This window comes from Pithys albifrons, chromosome 1 (genome assembly GCF_047495875.1).
Source record: "Pithys albifrons albifrons isolate INPA30051 chromosome 1, PitAlb_v1, whole genome shotgun sequence".
Lineage (NCBI taxonomy): Eukaryota > Metazoa > Chordata > Aves > Passeriformes > Thamnophilidae > Pithys > Pithys albifrons.
In genome coordinates, this window is record NC_092458.1 from 87,847,435 (window position 1) to 87,870,565 (window position 23,131).

The 23,131-nt window shown below is 39.6% G+C and overlaps 1 protein-coding gene across 2 annotated transcripts; it reads right to left on the reverse strand.

The window, feature by feature from the left end:
• Nucleotides 1-232: 232 nt before the first annotated feature.
• On the reverse strand, nt 233-15,872 carry CD86 (CD86 molecule). 2 transcript variants are annotated; one of them, XM_071559474.1, is made up of 6 exons: nt 15,788-15,872; nt 10,897-10,946; nt 9,281-9,622; nt 4,750-5,061; nt 2,573-2,707; nt 233-1,769 (listed from the first exon to the last, which is right to left on the reverse strand). In XM_071559474.1, the coding sequence occupies exons 2-6, from the start codon at nt 10,940-10,942 to the stop codon at nt 1,750-1,752; spliced, it is 855 nt and encodes a 284-aa protein (XP_071415575.1). In that variant the 5' UTR covers nt 10,943-10,946; nt 15,788-15,872; the 3' UTR covers nt 233-1,749. The 2 variants fall into 2 exon arrangements, with proteins under 2 accessions (XP_071415575.1, XP_071415566.1); XM_071559465.1 differs by lacking the exon at nt 15,788-15,872 and adding an exon at nt 11,066-12,651.
• Between the last annotated feature and the right edge of the window lie 7,259 nt (nt 15,873-23,131).

Sequence of the window (23,131 nt, forward strand, 5' to 3'; positions counted from 1 at the left end):
TAGTCTTTGGGGTGTATAGGTCAATAAATCAAGGAGGTATGTATACACAGAGTTGTGCACATGTAGTCAGCTGCATGGATAAACATATGAAACCTCCAGGTGTGCCATTCTTGGCCATTGCAGGAATATCTATTTTATTCATTTGCTTCTAAGAATGTTCCTCCCTGAGAACATCAAATGCCAGTATTCCCCAATATACTGCTTTAATGGCATGAGAATAAAAACAGCAACACAGAAAAAGACATATGCTTTAATAAATCATTAAATAAGTTTGCTAACAAGTATAAACTTTTACATAAAAATAAAACATTTAACGTCTAATAACATTTGAATGATATTAACCTGAATGAAAATATTTGGATTGTTAGTGTAATAGCTTAATAAACTGACTCCCAAATAGTTCAACTAACTCAAAAGAACACACATTTCTCTCACACACTTGAAAAAGGAGTAAAAATTGGGGTGGAATCTAGCAATTCACAATATCATTTAACAGAATATTTGCACACAGCAGAAACTGCAGAGAATTTATGTCCCCAAACTGCAACTCTGAACTGAAATTTGTCTTGAGAATATGATGCTAATGTCCCTGATCTTTCTGAAAATTCCAGACCTACAAACACAATCAAGACCTCAGAAGAATTTTGTCTCAGTTCTGCTGCACTCTTACTCCTGAAAGATGCCAATGCTGTTGAAAAATATAAAGTGCAGAGGTCACTGGAGAGATGGCACATTTTGAGCGAAAAAGAACCTTTTCTGAAAGGTAAAATTACCTCCTATGGCTGAACATGCCATAGTGTATGAATTGCTCTATCTTCAGGATTTGAAGCAAAATTAAGAAAGGGAAGACCTGGTCAACCAAACTGGAACATGACCTGCTCATGTAATATTTTTTCCATTATCTGCTCAGCTTCATTTTGTATGTTTAGATACACACATGTATAAATGATACCTCATGCTTTCATTTTCTATCCCTGCATCATCCTGAACAACTGCTACAGCATTTGGTCAGAATACAAAGTGTGGAGGTACTAATTGTCTGGATATATTAAGATCGGACAATATTACAAAAACTAAGATAATCAGAAATTATGTTTAAAGCAGGCATTTCCTTCAGATTGTTGCTAGTTTCAAATGCCTGATAGGAATTGCGCTATTTTCTCAGAAGGTGGGGAAGTGCCTCAAAGTTCCTCTCTCTGGTGTGAAGCTTTACAAAAAAGTTACTGGTGCAAAGCCACACTGGCTCTGCCAAAAGCATTTGTGCCTCGTGAATAGGCAGGGGGGGTGGAACTAGATGATCTTTAAGGTCCCTTTCAACCAAAGGCATTTGATGAATCTATGACTAATAACCTGCCCGTTCGCAGCAAAGGTTATGATTCACAGATTGTGGCCTAACTCTTTGTGTTTCTGAGACAGTCCATAACCCACACAGCTCTGCTTTCTTCAGTGACTCTCAGGATTTTACATTGTCACAGTGAACAATAAAAGATACAGCAAAATAGTAATCATGCAGAGAGGTAGAGTGTCATTTTTACCACCATTCTGGAGCAAAAGTAAAAACAGAGAACATTGGGCAGTAGGTTTCAGCCATCAGACAAAAGTGTTGCATGTTCTTCTGTAGGTCATCTGCAGAGGATCCTTGTTCTGGCAGAGCCTCTGAAAACATAAGACCCCAGGCCTTGCTATGTGTAGATGTGGTTCTCTGTCAGCAGTCTGGCTGATGGTCTCAGTTTCAAGCTGGGTAGCTTCTTAGACTGCTAGGCTGACACCTAAAACAGATGAATATGGGATCTACAGAAATGTGATAAATAGAAGCTGAAAAAGAGTTGATAGTAAATGTCCAGTTATCTTAGAATTTGGAAAAGGAATGAGGTGGTGCTCAGGGCCTTTGGCAGTATAGGGAAACATGACAAACGGAGGAATGCATTTCCCGCTTGCTACAAGGAAGACTAGACTCTGATGTCAGCATTACAATCCTTTCAGTGCGGAATAAACCCTGAACTGCTGAGAACTAGACTTGGAACAAAAGAGAAATACAAGCAAGTCAGATTTTGATCCTAGTACAAGATGATTCTTCCAGTCCACTATGTGGGCAGCTTGTGATTGTTCAGCTCTGTGATGAAGGAGATCCTTGCGCTTCATGGAAGTTCACCTTGTCCCTTCTCAAGCTCCATCTTTCTATTAAGTAGTGATGGACAAGAAAGGCTTATAGAGTTCAATGATTTTAGAAGCCAAATCTACCCCAAACCAAGTGAAAAAAGGATGAAACTACAGGACAAGGTGATAAGCTGGTGCCATGGCAGTCTCACAGAGCAAGAAGAAGAGGGAGAAATAGATCCCAGGACAAGACGGGAGAAATAGATCCCAGGACAAGACAGGAGAAAGATGTTTTGACTTGTTGCAGGGTGGACTAAATTGTTGCAGGAATTAAGTTGTCCTAGGAAGCTTAGCTTTTGTCCAACATGAAACATAACTTTGTCCCAGCAGCTGGAAGGTAGGTAAACGGATGATTACAAAGGATAAAGCCTATGACCTGAGGGATGGTAGAGCAGAATGACAGGTAATAACTTACTCTGGTTGGTAGACAAGATATTTCTGTTCTTCTTCACTATCACAAAACCCAGAAGAAGTGTGACCAGTACAGCCACGGCTATAAGCGGAACAAAGAAATTTGTCTTTACTTCTTCCATTTCTTTCTCCTGTATCTCTGAACAAGAAAACAGAGAAGATACACATAACAAAGATTTAATTTGGTGGCAGTTACCTTAAACACTCTATCCCGAAGTTACATGAATTAGAAATTTAGGTAAAGGCTTTCAGCATCCTTTGCTTTTACAGTGCTTTAATAGTGTCAATAAATCACTATCCACATTGTTTTATTTCAATTTCCAAACCCTAGAGAAACTACCAGGTCTTAATGATCACTTCAACAACTTCAGCTGTTTCTGAGGTTTGCATAATATGTGAGAGATCAGCCACTTAATTAATACAAGAGCCTATGAGGCTGCTACTGTGCTAATGCTGCTGTGTCCTACTGTGCAAGTTCAAAGAATATGTTGCTATTTGGTATCTGTTGCAAATGATGGTCAAAGCCTAATGAAATGCTGGAAGGGATGTGAAAGTAGCAGGGAATGCAAAGGACTTTCCCTCTATTTCTGGTTTCTGTGTTTCTGAGATTTTGTTTGGTAGGGTTAGCAGCTCATAGAGGTTCAGTTATTGCCAAAAACCCCCTTATGTGGAGTTTATGGTTTCTTACCTACCATCACTGCTTATCAGGTGACTACTTCCATAAAGCTAGGGAGAAAAACTGAATAGGGAAGGGGAGGATACAGCATTATAGGTAATATAGCAAATATAGCTAATATAGCCATGTCTACCCTGACGAGCAACTTGTAGAACTGAGCAGACCTTAGGAGACATCTGGATTGTATTTGAATATTATTTAGAAGTCCCAGTATTTAAAGATGTTAGAGGCAGTGTGCCATATCTGGCATTGATAACTTAGCTCGTTAGCTAAATTTATATTAAGAAAACGGCATTGTGGAACTTTTTCAGAAAAAGTGGCAAGCTTCTTTTGCACTGCAGTAGTAAGGTACATGTCTGTACTAGTCTGGTAGGCTTTCCTGCAATGCTACCATTCCCTCTTGGCTCCCCATTCCTGTCAGTTGAAGCACAGCTCTGCATCTTCAGCACTGTGTAAAAGAGACATGTGCAAGCCAAACAAACTTACATCCAAAGTGGGAATTGTCTTTATTTTGATGTGCTTGTTCCATAGCTTACAAACAAAAACATGTCAGAAGATGCTTTCCTGTTCCAGAAAATAAATAAAATACTGCTTTAGTTAAAGAAAGGATCAGTCATGTGGAACCCTGAGATAATCCAACAATAAAGTCATATTGAAACTCAGGTCCCCTGCTTCCTCTTGCAAGAGATGTCTGAAAAAAGACAATCTCAGAGAAGAAAAATCCCCAAATAGTCATTTTGGAATGTGCACTTCATTCTGCCAAATGTTATGAAAACTATCAGGAATGCTTCTAATACTAGTCCAAGTTTCATGGCCCTTACACTTAAACTCAGTGCAGTATATTTGGCAGCTTGTGAACCAAATATGGTCCAAGGGACTCTTTTGTTTTGCCTCCTGCCTTTCTCTGAGAAATGATTAAGAATAGCAGCTCAAGCACTTTAAACCAGACAAAAACCCCCACTCTTTTACTTTCAGGGTAGTCAAAATTTAGAACAGTTGCTGAGAGAGGTTGTGGAGTCTTTATCCTTGGAGGTATTTAGAATTCCACTGGATAAGACCCTGTGCTAACTATTGACCCTACTGTGAGCAGAGTTGTTGAACTAGATAATTTCCAAATGCCTCTTTCAACCTCAACAGTTCTCTGAGTCTGTGAAGCAGCAACCTCTCTCAAGAGCTATCAGCTCTGGAGATTGGTTTCTGCCTAATCCAGACATCCAGATTGCTTTGTTGCTGCTGCAGCATCTTCCAGGGAAAGGATGAGTAGGGCTGTGTTCTGGATTGTGTAGCAGTGGTCTTCATTCTCTATGCCCTTTCCTTGCTGTAATAAGATTTCCCGTGTGGAAAAGAGAGGATGCCCAGTGGCAAACAGATGGAGAACATACATCTGCTGCTGCTGCTTAGGGTTTACTCCCTGCCTTGGCTATGCTGCTATCTGTGATCAGCTCTACTGCAATAAGCCCAGCTCATACCCATGCAAAAATTGGAATGGGCAAATGGAGACTCACCTATGACTAGTGTCGCTGAGACAAGGCTTCCCAGCTGCTCTCTGAGGCGAAGTAAGCAGCTAATATTAGTGAGACTGTTCGTAGGAACTGGGATATTCAGCTTGCTTGTAATGTTGTACAGCTTTGTTACAGCATCCTGTGAGACATCCATGTGAGGCGTACGCCTGTGTGTTGTGTTTTCACGTGATATTAGCCATGTCATCTCCTGGGGCTCTGGATAACCTCCAGTGGAAGAACAGGAAAGATTCAAGTATCCATTGGGCTTTAGTTCCTCGGTGTGCAGCTGTTCTATCTCAGGTTGGCTGTAGTTGGCTGAAACAAACCAAACAGAAAGCATCATGAGCCAGACTTACCACATTTGTGACAGTTCCTGTCAATTTTTAAAGATTTTTCAGGCAGAAACAAATCTAAACAGTTTTCTTTGGGAAGACAATGGGTATTCCAGGAAGGGGGAGGTTATGCTTGGGTTTTGTGTTTTGTTTTGTTTTGTTTTGTTGTGTTTTGTTTTGTTTTGTTTTTTTGTTTTGGTTTTTTTTTAGGTTTTTTTTAGGTATATGTATTTCAAGGATGTAAGTCTGATCAGCCAGAAAATAGACCTCTGCCTCCCAGCTCCTTTAGACCCATTGACACCTCAGATTAATCAAACCTGGCCTGTTTACAGGTAAGGGTTTAAGCAAAAAATGGGAGGGGGACACAATGCTGCCTGCTTTTGACCTTCTGAATGGGTAAAGGGAAAGCCACAAACTTGTAACTGAAATGCAGAGAAAGAGATCATGTGAGAGAATTCAGCTGCAGTAAGTTGGAGGTGCAGGGCTGTCCTGAGCAGAAATATCCTTGGTGTCTGTCAGTATTGTGAGTAAACATTTTGCAGCATATAAAGTAATTCACTCATCATAGCTATGTATTAAGCTTCCCTTAGCTTAGCTTTTAGGTGGAAATTACTATAGCATAAGGTTTTTGTACTTTGTGTCACTGAGCACTCATCGCAGCCAGAACACACCTATTGCTTTAAAAAGTCAAGTTTTCCAGGCAAGAAATAGTGAAACAGGATTGGGAAGAATTATTTAAACATAAAATATGAATGATAAATGGAGGGATTTAACCAATACTGTCTCTTAAATAATCTACTATGTATTCTCAACAAGAATCTGTTTGATTAAAAGGTTTTAGTAAAAACAGTAGACTCTGATAGAAAAGGAGAGAATGTAGCCATAATATTGACTCCATGTTGGCATGCAGTAAGTTAAAAAAGAAAACCATGCCCCTCCCAAAAAATCAGCAAAATCTCCAAGAAGTGGACTCAAGACTTCATTGAAAATGCTTCATTATTTTGGTGCAAATAGAACTAAAGACAATATGGAGAAATAATTGGAGAAGGGGAAAAGGATTGTGCCTAAGAGAGCCTCAGTCTTCTAAACACATACTCAGAGTGTTGGATCCAAGATGTAATCCTTGCTCTATTGAATTCTTAATGTGGATGAATGAAGAAGCATGATGTTGCTTTTATTTGCTCTATCCTAGCACACAGGGAATAGGATTTAGCTTAATCTCTTAAATCCCCTCAAGAGAATCCATGGATATGAAAGCAAAATTGAAAAAGCCCCCCCTTTTTTGTCCCTCAAAATTTAGTTAAGTTGTCCCTCAGAAAAGCTCAAGCTTTCTTTTTCTGCTCAAGGTCTGACTTGCATAGCTGACTGCTTTCAGGCTTCTGGTCTGGAGTATTTATTCTCTCCTTGGTATTTTAGAGAGATGGCAGGAATGTAATCCATGGCTGTGAAACTTGTCACATCATCCAAGTGATTTAAGAGTTTCAATCTTATTGATAGTAAGCAAGTGGAAATAGTGGAATATACCCTGCACTTCTGTTTTATAGCTTCTGGAAACTATTTACTGGGAAGTGATGTTGGTTGCATGCAGGGTGTGGGCCACATATATGTGAGGGTTTTTTTGTTAGCAGAAAAGCTCATTTCAGGACATCTTTCATATTTAAATATAGAATCTTCCAAAAAGGCTGTGGTTTAGTTTAAATACTTCAAGACATAGCAGATCCATCAAGCCCTTAATATTTTTCTCAATGGCTTAATTACCATACTTGGTTTTGTTCTATTTTCTCAAGTGACAATGTGCCTTACTTTGCACTTGTTTCCCAACACTGACTGTCACTGAACTAATATTTTTAATTTTTTTTAATATCCAATATATTATGTATATTTCAGGTTCCCACACTCTGGAAACAAGACTGTTCTCATCATTCTGTGTTATAAGGTAGTCAGATTGTTGTTTTAATGTCTCTAGTTGAGCTGTATTTTTTCCAGCCTTCAGATAATTCTAGCAAAGCTTTTCTTCATGCTTTTCAGTTTTTTAACATTCCCTTTAAAAGGAGGTCACAAACTGTAAGTCTCTGTTCTGACATCAGCTTAATTCCCAGCACTCTGAGTAGTGCATACTTTGAAACAGCTTCCCTCCTCTCACCTACTTCCCTTATTGCTTCATCCAGAGGATGCACTGCAGTCATGCAGATTTTCCAGTTAAGCAGCTTGTCACCGTGGTCCCTACCTTGCATGCTTTAAGAGCCAAAGTTTTCCATTTCTCTTTTTTTTTTCTGGAACAGTATATGAATTCATCATTATTATATGTCATCCTGGCTATACACAACACATAACATACATATTATAGAATCGTAGAATCTCCTGAGTTGGAAGGGACCCACAAGGATCATCAAAGTCCAACTCCTGGCTCTGCACAGGACCACCCCATGAATCACATCATGTGCCTGGGAGTGTTGTCCAAACACTTCTTGAACTCTGTCAGGTTTGGTGCTGTGATAACTTCCCTGGGGAGCTGTTCTAGTGCCCAAACACCCTCTGAGTGAAGAACCTTATCCTAATATCCAACCTAAACTCTCCTGACACAGCTTCATGCTATCTATATATTGTATTAATGAAATACATAAAAATAACGTGTAAACTGTTTTAGAAGGTACTTCTGTACTTCTGAATGGGCTTGGTTACCAAGAGATCTAGTGTGACTGCCCTGTCACTCTTGTACAGCACACAATCTTTCTTGAGTTCATTTTAAGTGCAACATGCCAAACTACAAAAAGCCCTCCATGTGTGATATGAGATTCTAATTAAAAACCACCTTGTAAGCACAGGTACATTTCAACATTTGTATTTCCCTAAAACATTTGTATTTTTCTTCTAATTATTTTCATGGTTTGTTTTTAAAATATGGTTTTATACTGCTCCTTCCTTTTGGAATTTATTGAACAGAGAGTCATTTGGAAGGAACACAATAGCACATAGTTAAGGCAGTCTTTCTAAGTTAAACCTTACAATGTGTGGGAGACTTTAAGTGCATAAATATGAGATATCTGTAACAAGTTGCTCAGATGTTGGCTAAGCTGATAACTGACTTAACTGTTTGAACTAATTGAGCAACTGATGCTAAGCGTCTTTTAAATTGGAGGCCCGGTACTGAGTGCACAATATGAGTTTCTGAGTTCTAAAACTTTACTGAAAATGCTTGTCAAGTAGATCCTGGGAGAATAAATATTAACAAATTAGGTTTTCTCTCTATGGATAGAGGGAAAACTTGCTGGTAACAGAAAGCCAAGCAGGCTCAGATGTCGTTGTACTCCCTTTTTGGCTGCAGTTACACATGGGCTGTTCACTTTTAGAGCAGCATGTTGAAGCCTGAAAACACCAGTGGAAGTTAGAAGCTGCTATTATTAATGACTAGCACTATCACAGTGGAAGACAGAACACATGCATATTGATAAAGGGTACTAGCAGAATAGTTTAAAATAGAAAAAAAATAGGGTTATACATTAGGAGTTATTAAATATGTTAGAAAGTATTAGGGAAAGATTGGTGCCTCATTTCCATCTCCCTGTTAAAAGATTTACTGCCTTTTCCTCTGATTACAAAAAAATCTCTGATGCAAAAAATTAGGTTGAATCTCATTAATGCATGCATTTTTATTTCAGAGATATTTTCAGTTTCCTTTAACTCAACATATGAATTTCTACTCCTCCATGTGAGCTGTTCTTTTCTTTAGTCTCCTTGCAATTTATATGATCATAAAATAGCTGGGTATTTGCAGAGATCTTGCTATGTTTCAATTCTAATGTACCACCAGTGATGATAACTACTGCTACTTTTAATAGAAGGTAGTGCATCAGATGCAAATAAAGAAGTTTCCAGAGTCCTAGAAGTCATAAAACTTGCAGGAGGCAAGAGGAAGAAAGCAGAATGGTTTTCACTATAAAGTATGACAGGGTAGAAATCAGGGATCACTGAGCATATCATTGCCTCAATTTCTACTTCTGATTACTTCTACCTGAGTACTTTTAATTCACAGGTGAGGATTTCCTATTGAGAATGCTCTTATCCATCTTTAAAAATTCTGCTTCTGTGCAGGTATATTCTCAGTGGCTTGGAGACAGAACCCATATTCTGGATTGAAAAGAGTCACAGAGAATCCTGCCTCAAACCCTCAAACCAGATGGTAATTGGAAGAGATTACTTACCAGTGATGTGCAGTGAGCACTCAGATTTGTGTATGACCTCTGGTGGTCCTTTTTTCTTGTGCTGTACGATACACTCATAGTGTCCCTCATCCTCAATTCCTGCATTTAACAGTTGCAAGATCCATTTGTCTTTATCCACCTTGGTTCGGTTTATATATTCAGGACTAAGGTTCTCATGCTTTTCTTGGCCATAGTATACTTCGTGCAGCACTTTCTGAGAGCCTTTTTGCCAAAAAACTATTAAATCCTTTACGTCGATTTTCTGAGAGTTTGGAAAATAGCAGGATAGATATGCAGAGTGATTGAGAAATGCCTTCACTTGATGCACACTGGCGGCAATACCTTAGACAGAGAGAGAGAAAAATTAAGATAGCCACCAGCTACAAAAGAACACCCAATTGGGCTCACAGAGGCAACATTTCACAACAGTGGCAATAAAAACACAAATTCTCCCACTAGGTATGACAGGACACGTAGTTGTTCAAACTGACTCACTTAGTCTTGTGGAGTTCAGGTCATAAAACTGTTTCTTACTTTTCTTCCTATATTTGACTTTCCCAGGAAGGCCTACCACACAGAGATTGTGAGCATCTATATTTTAGAAGGCTTATCTGCAGGTCAAAGGCCAAACCATTCTTGTTTGTAGCATCCTGAGTGTAATGAAATTCTGTCACAAAAGAGATAGTTGCAGAATTTCTGTTTAAAAAGTTGAGTTCATTCTCGTAATAAAATAATATGGCATGGAAGTTTTGAAGAAAATGTGAAATACATGCTGTGTGGTAAATGTGAGTGTCTAGGGAATGTATGACCAGAAGGTCAGAAACAGGTGGACACTTTCAGTCTCAATGAAGAATTAATTTGAAGTTTAATGACAAACTAAATGTCAGATTTAACTACTCTGTAATTAATCTAGAGTTTGATGACAGATTAAATGTCAGATTTAACTGTTCTGCTGCTGATCTTGTTAACAGAAATGGTCAATAAACAAAATTATGCCTTCATGGAAAGAAAGGATGAACTGTATTACACAAAGGATGAGTTTTCTCCCACTTTTGTCCATTTGTGTATCCATTATTATGGGTGGCAAAGAGCTGGGAGAACTGTCTTTTCTTGGAATAAGAAAAGACAGTTCTCTGTTCCAGAAGATGCAAGCACCTCTGCTGAGTTCAAAAGGAGAAGAAGATTTACAGTCTCTCTCCTGCTGCAAAGTTTTGACTGGTCTTTCAGAGCACCAGACTGCAAAATGATCTCTGCAGCTGCCCAAAACTCCAGTTACCCCATATCAATCTGTCAGTTTTCAGTTTAATACTGTTCTTCTCTATACTACACACAGGTGATATACACACATTTTAAAGACAGATTTAAACTGAAAATTTAAGAGCAACATAAAATAAGTGTAATGTAAAGATATAAAGTTGAAGAGAGAAAGTACTTACTATATATATTTTATAGAGTACCTGCACACAATTTAAATACGTCACATAGGCTATATGACCTTCATTGTGTAATGGAAATGATTACTACTAAGGAATGAGCTTCTTAGTGGATGTGAAAGTATCATATAGCAGGACACACACAATCAAAACAGTTTTAATGACTAAAAATGTGCCTTTTACCTGGGAGAGGTATCATAGCACAAAGGAAGAATATGCAGACCTCCATGACACTGTAAGAAGGAGGAAAGAAAGAAATATGTTAGAGGTTGAAAACACTCCAGTACTCCCAAACAAGTGGTAAAACAAGAAGTTTTAGCAAGAAAGAGAGTATTAAGAAAGTTATTCTCACCTTTTTCCACAGACTGGTGCAAGGACTTCTGTGAGCTTCCCAGCCTTTAGTAACAATATCAAGCATGCCATAGCAGATCTCTGGTTTACAGAGAAGGTGATATGGAGCGAGGTTACTGCAGACTGTGTAAGCCATGGGAGGAACACAGAGCCCATGGAGCGCAATGGGCAGGACAAGTACCCGGAATGCCTGAAGCGCAGGAAAGAGGAATGGAGAGCATGCTTGGCCTGGTAGTGGGGTAAGATGGGGGAATTGAAAGTAGAGGGGGAGGAGAGGATGAGGCAGAAGGAGGAGGTGGGGGAGACAGCATGATGATGTCAGCTACCAGAAGTGATGAAGTGTGTAACCTTCAGTTTCGTAATAGGGACCTATCCTTCCCAACAGGAAAAGGTAGTGGAGAGAAATCCTGTATGATTTAAAGAGTTGAGGCTAAACAGCACTTAGTTTGTGGTCAAGAAAAATAGATATCTCTAAAAAAAAAAAAGAAAAAACTCTTATGACTTGTCTCATAATCAAAACACTTCTCTGAGTGCTTTCGTCCATGTGGTATAAAGGCCCATAACCTGGTAAACAGCCAAATGTCATTCCCATGCACCTGTGAGAGAAGGGCACCTGCATCTGACTGATCTGTGTTTGCTAGTTTGCATTTTAGCAAAGCCTTTGTGTTTCTTCTGTGCCTTTTCCATGTATTTGGGAAAAGCATCCACCTCATCCTTGCCAAGATCCTTCATTTTCTCCTTTAAACAGCTCAAATAAATCCTCTTTTGCTGGGGCAGACATAAAAACTCTCCAGCTCTCACACTACTTAAAAACCAATGCGATTGCTGTCTGCTGTCAATTTTCTGATGGTTTCCCATTTTTGTCATGTTTTATTTTAGGCTGGTAGACTTGGGTCAGGTTTCTGGTCTCTTCTTCTGTTTAATATAGAAATCCACTCAGTCCACTGACATCTTTTGTGTGTGTGTACTGTAATGTACAGAACTGCCAATGATATTTTTTTCAGATTCATCCTGTCTTTTCTTAGGAAGGGGAGAAAGAAGTCTGAATGTCTCAGAGAATATAGATCATTTTCTTTGTGATCCACCTGTCATAGCAGAAGGGGAGGAAGACAAGGGAGGGCTTGTGCAGAATCCATTGTTGTAGACAGAGGCCATTCTGTTCCTGCTCCAGCTGCCCTACTACATGATGAATTGTTATCAAGGGGTTTTCCTCCCAGGCTGAATTAAACACACAACTGACTGCCTAAATAAAAATGCATGTGCCAAGCCACTTAAAACTACAGAAACTACTTTTCAGCAGCCATTTTTCCATCCTGCAAAGTAGAGTTTTTGCTTTTAGTTAAGAAAAAAGTAACGGCTAGCCCTACTTTTTATTTTATTTTATTTTTTTCCATCCAGTGCAGGTCTGGGAGAGGAGAAGTTAAAAAAATTTAGCCACTGGAGACGTAAGTGGAAAGAGTGTACTGCTATAACTAGACATGTTCTGCAATGACTGTCTCACAGGAGCAAAGAGCAAAACCGGAACTGAAAATAAGTCAGAGAGAGACAAAACTCAGGCAAGAAAACCAGATAACACTGTTTGCCTTTGTTTATGGGTTGTATTTGGAGCTGTGAGAACAGAAGTTTCAACAATCCTACGTGGTTTCCTGGCTGCTGCCTTCCAGGAGAAGGCAGATTGCTGGGGATGCTTCCATGATGAAGGATCCCATGGGTCTGCAGAGGGGTGTACACCCACATCCCCTGCAGAGGGGAATTGCTTGACACTGAGTGTGTGCCAAGCTGCTTCTCTCATGCAAGCTGCTTTGTAGAGAGTTGCTGAATCATTAATTGGGCCAATAGAACTTCAGTGCTGCATGTAGCCTTTCTTCCTCTTTTTTGCAAAATGTCTTTAACAAGCAAATGCAGATCCCTGGAGCCAGTGTTCAGAAGACTGAAGGAAGAGGAGTTACACAGTATCTGTGTTGGCTACTTACACCATTTCTTTGGCGTATGCAATACAAATTCTATACTCAATTCTCTCTTATTTCTGCAGGCCACTTAAAGACTTCTAGTGTCCCAGAATTGACTAGTAAAGGGGGCTAGGTAAGAGGGAAAAGATAGACTTATCTTCAGGGTATGACCTGCTGCTGGCAAATAGTGCAGACCAAACTGCCCTCTTCATGGCCATGGTTCAGTTCATTAACTCAGTGCTCCACTTCAGAGTGTTGTGGGTCCGTCAATGGATGTGCAGTTTTCCTGGCCACAGGCTGAGTGCATGCATCTGTGGAAGTGGCACTTTTTCATGGTGCTAGGATGACTGATGAGATGGGAGTGGTTTCAAGACCCATGGCTTTAAAATTATCTCTGACATCCAGAGTAATATGAGGTCAGCCCTTGGGGAGGTAAACTTTTTCCCTTGCTCAATAAGGCTGGCACTACCTGATGTGTCTTTTTTGCCTTTTGAAGCTCTGTCAGACATTCCTGGAGATGTCTTTATGACTCACAATTACAAATCATGTGTAGACATCAAAGATGAAAAATGGAGAAGTATATTAATTGAACTTATGTCAGTAGGCAGCCAGTAGTGACACTCCACCCTTTATTTACTATCTTTTCAGTCCCATCACTGAAAGGAGAAGAAACCATAAGAGTACATGCACTTTACAAGCCTGATTCATGACTGTATTGGTTTGGCACAAACCAGCCTGAAAAAACTCATGAGACAGTTCCCAATTGTCTCAGTACAGGGGGATTCCTGCCTTGAATCATAGATTCATAGAATCATGGAAGGTTAAGGGTTGCAAGGGACCTTAAAGATCATCTAGTCCCAAGCCCCACTGCTGTGGGCAGGGACACTTCCCACTGGACCAGATTGCTCAAGGTTTTATCCAACCCAGCCTTGAACACTGCCAGGACTGGGGCAACCACAGTCTGTTCCAGTGTCGCAGTAAAGAATTTCTTTCTAATATCAAGCCTAAATTTCCTCTTTTTTAATTTGCACCCATTACTTCTTGACCTATCACTACAAGAGTCCCTCTCCAACTTCCCTGTAGCCCTCTTCAGATACTGGAAGGTTGTTACGAGGTCTCCACACAATCTTGTCTTCTCCAGGCTGACCAGCCCCAACTTTCTCAGCCTTTTCTCATAAGGGAGGTGCTCCTATCAAACTTCGTGGCCCTCCTCTGGATGTGCTCCAGCAGTTCCATGTTCTTATGTTGAGTACACCAGAACTGTACTCAGTACTCCAGGTGGGCTTTCTCAAGAGCAGAGGAGAGAGGGACAATCATCTCCCTTGACCTGCTGGCCACAATTCTCTTGATGCAGCACATGTTGCTGGGTCATGTCAAGTTTTTCATCAACTCCTTCTCAGCAGGGCTGCTCTCAATCACTTCTCCATTCAACTTGGGGTTGTGTCTAGGATTGCCACAAGTCAGGTGTAGGACCTTGCACTTTGTTGAACTTCATGAAGTTTGCATCAACCCACCACTCAAGCCTGTCAAGGTCCCTCTGGATGGCAAAGAGCTCTAAGCTCAATGTTTGGGAAAAAGTGGCAACTTCACTCCCTTTACTTTCATGGAAAATTGCCAGGAAGTCCTTTGTGACTTAGTTGAGATTGGTTTGTGCTTTCTGCCTCCTGTTCCTCCCAATCTAGCATGTGAAAACCAGCATGTAAAGCCCTCACAGACACAGTGAAGCATAAAGGTCTTGGAGTAAACAAGAGCTACACCAATATACTTGCCTGGGGTTTTATTTGCTCTCTTTTCTGCTGTTTTCAGTTTTGGATGTAGTCATTACCTACCGAGAGACACTGTCATATCTGTGCTCTTTGACTCCTAAGTTCCTTCACTGCTCTTCAGTTTCTTCCAAAATGTTTCCTTCTTTCTTGTTCTCACATGTAATTAGTTTATTTTCTTACACGGAGTACACATATTCTATGGGAAGACTCCTGTCCCATCTTTCATATTGAACTGAAAACAAAACTAACCACCAAACTCATAAGTTACTCTTCTGACTCTATAATGTGGGGTTTTTTTCTAAAATTTCCACCCACTTGCAATACTGAGTAGCTCCATGAGCAGTGCTGTGAGTCTCCTGGAGGCAGGACATCTGTGACTAAGACTTTCCACCGCTGACCTGAAAGCTATCCTAGCAGCTACAAAGTTAAATTATCCTAAAAATGTATTTACCAGCCTTCTTCCATGTAAACACATGTTGATTGAACAAGTGTTACTGAAGGAAATCACAACTTAGGAAAATTGCCTTAAGGTGGCAAGTTCAAAGAATTCTATGCTGCCCTTCACCCAAACACTAAGCTGTACAACCACATAACTACTCATCAAGGGACGCATTTTAAAAACATATAATTACTCAGGCAACTTGTGTTTCCTACATGCTTCTCCAGTTAGAAGGTGTCACTGTTTTAATTGATATAAACTTTTTCTATTGCTTATTCTTTTAGAACAACCTTTTACACTAAGTTACAGTTGAAAATTCTGGGGTCATTGTTTAATTATACTGTTATTAACATGAAAAAAACTACAACCCTCTGTTCCCCTAATTTTTGATTTCTGAATGCATTTTTCATTCCTTTCCATTATCCCCTCTCTCAGTAACATGCTTTTATTATATCTAAGATCTTCAGGAGAACTATGACTTTCACTATGATTCTGGGTTCACTTTGCCCTAATGTCTAGAAACTCCTCTTTTGATAGCAATTAAAAAACACCAATCATTTAAATAATACCTTTGGTCCAAAGATCGTGGAGCATTCCACTGCTTCTGCAAGCAGAGCTCTTCATCCACAAATACGGTCAGGTATCTCTGAAAGAGAGCACAGCAGCTGCCTAGTGACACACAGTCCCACTGCACAAATCAGGACACAGAGTTCTCCCTGCAAGAAACTGCAGGGGAAATTCAGAGGGGAAGAACGTCATCAACCAGAATGACACATTTATAAGGATCAACTGTGGTGTTTGAGTTCCACCTAAAGGACGGGGCAGGTCAACATAATTTTCCACACTGTAGACTACACCTGGCCACAGATTTAGCAAGTTGGTTGAACCACTTCTGCATCACAGGTACCGTACCAAATGACATCTGTCCTCCTTTTCCAACCCTCGCACTTGCCTCAAGGCTAGACAAGCAAACTTGTCAGCTGGGAAGTAGCAATTGCTGGATTCAGTTCTTATCAAATCACACTAACTTGCTTGACATGCAGTGAAGACAAGGAGTACACCCTTGTTCCCACACAGATCACAATTTAGAATTGCCAGGTGATTAACAGACCACTCAGTTGTGGGAATCTCTTTAAGGGTCATTGTATAGAAGAGGGAATTCAAATGCCCACTGCCAGGTTGTCCTTCTTCCAAACCTACTATTTCTACACAGGACACTGCCTGGAAATGCCATCATGGCTACACAATGCAGTAGAGGCATAACCTCAAATAGCATTTTTCAGAGCACCTCTGATGTCAAAATATGTACTGTATACAGAGGATGAATCTGATCCCTAACCTATACCCAAACACAGCCAATGAGGATTAGCAGCCATACAACATATTATATGCTTAGTGCTCAGGTATTACATTCTTTATTTTCAGTAAATATCTTTCAAAATCAGCTGGGCATGTGACACAAACCTCATACAGCTTTTCAAACAGAAGGATCACTGATCAGGTGCTACTTTTTCTAGCAATAAATTAATCTCAATTATTAAATGAAGATGTGATATTCAGAACTGCAGTTAAATGAGCCAAACCCTCCTGCTCTCAGTTCTAGTGCAGAAATCACTCTGGGGACACATACTGATTTTCTCACAGTGCTTCTCATGGCACATTAACTGATTTCCATAGCTAAAGGAAAAGATTTTGCCTTTTGGTTTTGGTTCCCTCCTGTCAACCTCCAGAATTACAGTAGCTGGTAAGAAAGGACCTGATTCTCCTATCTACTGGTCTAAGACTGATATCCTTATAAATGCATAATTGGACAATACCCTGCAGATCCACTTTTGTCCAGTTCCTGGTTATAAACATCCTGCTCCAGGAATTCCAGAAACATTGTGCTGATGCCACTAAAGCATGGGCTCTGGCTCATTCTGCTATAGGTTGGTCAGCTTGCTCCAGGGAATAAGGGATGTGTGTGAAGCTGCTATGATAGCAGCTGTGGCTCAAATGAAACAGAGAGCAGCTGTGAAGTCACTTCACTAATAGCAATTATATTTTTATGAAGGTATGCACATACTTGTTGATAGCATTATAAAGCCTTGCATCTGTAGCTGTTCAAATTATTATCAGATAAAGAAAAAAGGCTAAACAATTGGATTGAAAGCATTATTACAATACTAGAGAATGCCTTGTTTCTTTCCTCTCTGAGGCAGCAGAATACTCCAGTATGGATCGTGACAACAGAAAGCTTCATTCTTTCCTATATCCTCAGTACCTCTCCTCCACCATGTGAAGAAAGCCCAGATCACAGAAAATCAGCCCTTTCCTCTCACCAATACGTTTGTTCTACTTATAGCAAGCACTCTCTGTCCAAAAGAAACTTCCTCTTTTTAAGTTGAAATTCCCCTTTCAAAGCACATTTAATTCTTTCACAAGTGTCAGTGTTATTCACAGTGTCCCTGAGCTGCTGTGTTGCCCCAGTGTTCAGGAAAACCTTTGCTTGCATTTTGCCTGAAGGAAATAACCCTTTTTGAATAAGACTATGTTTTCATGGCTGGCAAATTCCATTCACTTTTGTTTGCTTAAATAGGTCTTATAATAATAGAATATGAAATAGATTTTTGGCAAAGACTGAAGTTACTACTGTGAGATTGAACAAAACTGTCTGTCCTTCCCAAATACTCTGTTTCTGAAAGTCACCAAGTTAATTTAAGAACTGATGACACAATAAAAATACATCTGAATTGATTGTTATGTAAGAACAGTGATATCAGAACTGATTCCATAGTATTTATGGGAAATCGTGGAAATATAAGGTGATATCTATGCCACAGCTGCCCTTCTTGCTATGTCCTCATTGTCTTTTCTATATGACTGAGTAAAGAAGTTATGCTTATGTGTTTGACAATTTGTATGTGTAATTCTTTGATAAATTGATAACTTAATTTTCCTGTACTACCAATTTACTTACATGAATTTGATTTCTCCTGTAACCTCATTTTTGATTCTGCCAGCTTAGTAAAACTTGCAGTTTTATCGTTTGTTAAGATTTGTTTCAAGTTGGCTTGTGAGTGTGCAGTGAGAATTGTAGAAGTCCAGTTTAATGACTGCAGTTGTGCTTGCCAGCTGTAGATCAAACAATATTCAGATCTGACTTTTTTTCTGTCTGCATCACAGTTTACATATGGCTTTCAAAAATGGAGTGTCTGGGGAGGAGAAAAATCCATCCCATATCTACTGCCTATTAAACATCTTGTACCTATTGCCTATTATTAGAAATGAATTCCAAATCAGTTTCTATACACACATTTTTCTTTGCCCAGGACAAACTACTCAACAGCTCTGATTAAAAATAGAGAAGTAGGCTGTTAAGAGTGAAGAAGGGGAATTTTTTTCTCCAGTCTGTAGCAATCAGAGAACTATAATTTACTTTTAACGGTTTCCTATGAACGCAGCCAAAAGAATAATTTCTTCAACTAGATTGATTAAAGACTAATTGGACCTAATTTAAGTGTTTCCCAAACATGCTCAGCAAAAATCTAAAACCTAGGAGCATTTACAGGCTTCAGTTTTTTTACTTGCTTGCAACTTAGTCTTGCAGTTAACAAGAAAAGCAAGAGAGGTGCATAGGATTTTCAGACATGATGGAGTATCCTCCTCCCACTCTAAGATATCACCAAAAGTAATGATGGATGAGACCTGAACATTGCACTGAAAGTAATCAAATTGGAAATGCTAAATATTCTTTGTCTTTCTGCCTACAGTCTTACAATTTTTACTGAATGTCATACAAACTTATTGAGTTCAGTTTTCATCTGAGTCAAACCACCAACCAGCCAGGTTGGTTGCAGTTGCATTAGAAGGTAGTGCTCTTTAAATGAGCATGGGTAGCTTTTGAAAGGATGGGATTTGGTTCCTAGTTCATGGTGAAAGTTTTGCTATGTATTTATAGGTTAGCTTTACCTACACTGATAATAATAGGTATTTCATGCTGATAGCTCTGTTTGCAATGCAGTGCCTCTGATTATCTATTAAAAACTTGTTGGGTGGCATCTGAAATAGGAAACCAGTGTGTCTAACTCAGAAGAGAATCTAAGAAGTTTGGACCAAGACAGAGACAGTAAGTAGGCAAAGAAAGAGGAACTACATCAGGCTTTAATTGAAATACATAAAAACTACATGAGAAAACTAGAGAGGCAGGAATTTTGCAGAATAGAATTAGGAGTTAGCAGCAGACAATAAGGTTTTAAGATGAGGTTAATGGGAATACTCTCTAATAGTGTTGGGGGAAAACATACTTAATGGTACATCATGAAGAGAAGGTTAGCAATTATTCAGAAAAACAGACTGAACGTGAAAGCACATGCTTAAGAGTGAGTTGTCATCAGAAGTTCGGCTACTTGCTAGAAGAAATACCTTGTCATTGAAATTGAAGAAATATGAAGATACAAAATAAGGATTGCAAATAGATCTCCAGGTATATATAGAAAGAGAAAAAGTGGTCTTTGTTCAATCAGATCACACTAAATATTGTGTGTATTTCTAATACAGCATAATCCTAAAAGCTGAAATGTTTCCTTGCAGCCTGGATTGTAGCTCTGTGAAGGATCTCCTCTGGAGATACGTAGCAACAAGGACAAGATGTTATGGTCTGCATAGAGCATCCCTGAAATACACAACTGTTCCGCAGGGCTGCAGGTTAAAAAGACTTGCCAGGCTGGAGCTGTTTGTGATACTGTGAGGCACTTATATTATGAGATGATGAGCAAGAGATTGACTGAAGCGTATGGGGACATATGGGGACATGTGCCTGCCACCCCCTGCAGGCAGCCCCAAACTGGGGTGATGGCATCTGTGGCAAAGAGAACAACTCAGTTTACAGTGAGAGAACCCCTTTAGCCATATGTGGGATTTCAGTTTTCTGTCAGGCATAAGGGATGGCAAAACATTCTTCATTAGCCCCAGAGCATTAAGTGCTGATGCAGAAATGATGCTTGACTGATTAAAAGCAAGATGAGCTCCAGAAAAAGGTGTGTTACAGCAAACAACAGGGAAGGTATTGTTAGGAGGTATTGTGAGATCCTGAAAGTATAATTATGAATTTGTTTTGCATTGGGCCTCCTAGAATCTCAGGGTACCAACAAAGCCAAAACCTCTGCTAAGTGACCTGCCTGAGTGTACAAAGCACAAAAAAAAAGGGAGAAACCAAAATGCCTTGTTTCTACTGCCACAGTTACAGCTCACTCTGAAAAATGAAAACAACCCTGTCATGGGGTATTCCCCAAATGGGTTGTACAGGACAAATTTTAAAATCTAGTGAAGGTGGTGATATGTTTTTTGCCATAAATTGATGAGACAAGTTTTGTAGACAGAGGAATATCTTTTATTAGATCCAAATACTGGTGGAAAAAACAGGAAGAGCTTGAAAAAGCTTGAAAAATGCCTGACAGCTTTTCTGTTTTCCTGTTGTATGAGTTGCTGCAATAGAAAGCATGATCTCTCTACAAATCTTGCTTTACTTAGACTATCCTGGCTACAGCAAGAGTGCTATTATAATTAAGGCTTTGAATGTCTACATCCAGAAGACAAGAGATGCTAAATATAGAGTTTGCATGGGGAGAATGCAATGCTTCTGAATGGAAATGTTGACAATTAGCACACTGATGAGGGAGCCGCCTACATAACTCTATGGCAGAAGCCTGCAAAAATATGTTTTCAGTCTGACCACTTTCTAGGATGTGGCTTTCATATTCTGTGCTAATAGGTATCTGATTTCCCTCAGGATTCTCAGCCTAAAAGCTTTTCCTGCTAATAGGCACCTTCATCACTTCCTTTAAAAAGAAGGATGCATCACTATCAGAAGGGCACCAGCAAATCCCCTTTCTCTTCTTTAGGAGGCTCAGGTTCATGGTCGTCCTGAGGAATGTCTGACTTACTTTTTCACACTTCAGGATTACTCTGTGTACCAGGCTAAAGGCAGTCCTGTGGCAGGACCAAATCACTTCTGAACCAATTCTGCTTTGCACAGAAGAATGATGAAGTCTTTAGGTCAGAGAAGGAGCAGAATGACCTCCATTTACTAGTGCTTCATGTGGGATATGGGAGCTCTGGGTTCTTACTGCTTCTCCCAAGACTGTATTAAGAGTTTGTGTTAAGTATTATTATGCCAAATGCACTGTGGTGGCTTGGGGCTGAGAAGAGACTGGGAGTGACCTCTTCTGTGAGACTGCTTGCATCATTCAAATTAAACAGTATTTCCCCTTTCTAATTTGCAGGTTCAGTAGTGGTTGAGAATTGCAATCTACCAGGGAATAGGTGCTACAGTGCTGTTCCATAACTTGAGAGACAGAAGCACATGAACATCTGACAGGCAGATCTGGGAATTGGCCTGTACCCTTCTCACCTCAGAATGAGGGCTCTAACCACTAAGCACCTGCCAAAGTAGTCCCAATCTAATAGGCAGGGACACATCATCCTTCTAACAATATTTCCAAAGGAATAAGCACCTGCAATTCAATTCTGTGCAGAGACTGATTTAATAAATATGTTCTGAGACAACCAACTATATCAAGTCCGTCAGAAAAGGCAGAGGAAAGGCTGGGACTTGGCTGAGACTGGCTCTTGGTAGGGCTTGAGTTAGTAAACCTTCTCTAAGTATCTCAGGTTTCGTCACCTGGAAACCTGAAACCCTGGAAGCCTATAGAATTTGCCACCCTAGATGCTGAAAAACTGGTGGATTTGTCCTAACTGAATAGATTTTTTTTTCTCTTCTTTTATGGCCAGAGGCAGGTCCTGCATTGTTTTTTGTTGTAACTTCAGTGATACTGGTGATTACCAATGTCTGCTGAAAATTACTTCCCACATCTTCTTAGCTCATATCACGGCAAAAACTTCTGGAGATCAAAGGAAATATAGAAGGTTCCCCTGCATGGCCAGCAGTGTCTGGGAAAACAGTCTGCCCCTCAGGAAAGACAGAATTAAAATTCTGCTGGTCCCAGGGGCCCATTTTGGCAAGTCCTAACAGTCATCCAAGAATGAGAACCCTCAGTCACACCCTGCTTAGTTTGGATTCAGAGAAAGAAGTAGTTGCTTTTATGGGGCAAGGGAACTACTTTTAAATTTCAGCCCTTAAGAGTATTTAATTTGCTGTGTTTTACAGGATGTTCTAGTTAAACTGGGAGTAAAGTTTATTTAGTAAAAAATGCCTGCACTTTGAGACATGAAGATTAAAGTCCCCAGTGCATTTGGAAAGGATTTCATTCTCATGGCATCTGGTTTAGCAACTTGTTTAAACAAAACGTGATTCTTTGATGTGGAAGTGATGGTAACATGCAAGGGAATAAAATACATAAAATTCAAATACAGGGAATGAGTTTACAAACACTTAGCCTTGTATGTGTGCTGATGTACTGAAGTGCTCTTGTCCATGCATCCTATAGACTTATTCACTATTTTTCTTTATTATGCCAACTGGAAGAATTATGACAATTGAGACCAGAGCAGAGAGGACATCCTTTTCAATTCAAGTCCTCTCAGAGCATAAGAGAATCTGGCAGTCCTCCTAATAAAAAAATAAAAACTGGCTGAAAGTAGCCTCTTCTGCAGTGCAAGTCCACTGTGTGGAAATATTACCAAAAGAGAACTGTCAGATTTTACTCTTAAATGTTTTGGAGAGTTTTTTATATGTACCTTAAAAAAGATTAAAGTCATTGTGAAATATAGAGATAATCACCTAAGTTGACAACTTACAAACACGTTTTTGGGGTTTTTTAATAAATATTGAGAACAACTAGCTTGTCTTTGAAGTCATCATTTGGAGGCAGCACTGAAGTAATAAACCACTTTAGACAAAGCCTGGGTATTTAAACCTCTCTTTACATACTCTCCTATCAAATGCTCTGCTAAAGATGTTTTTCTTTACTTAA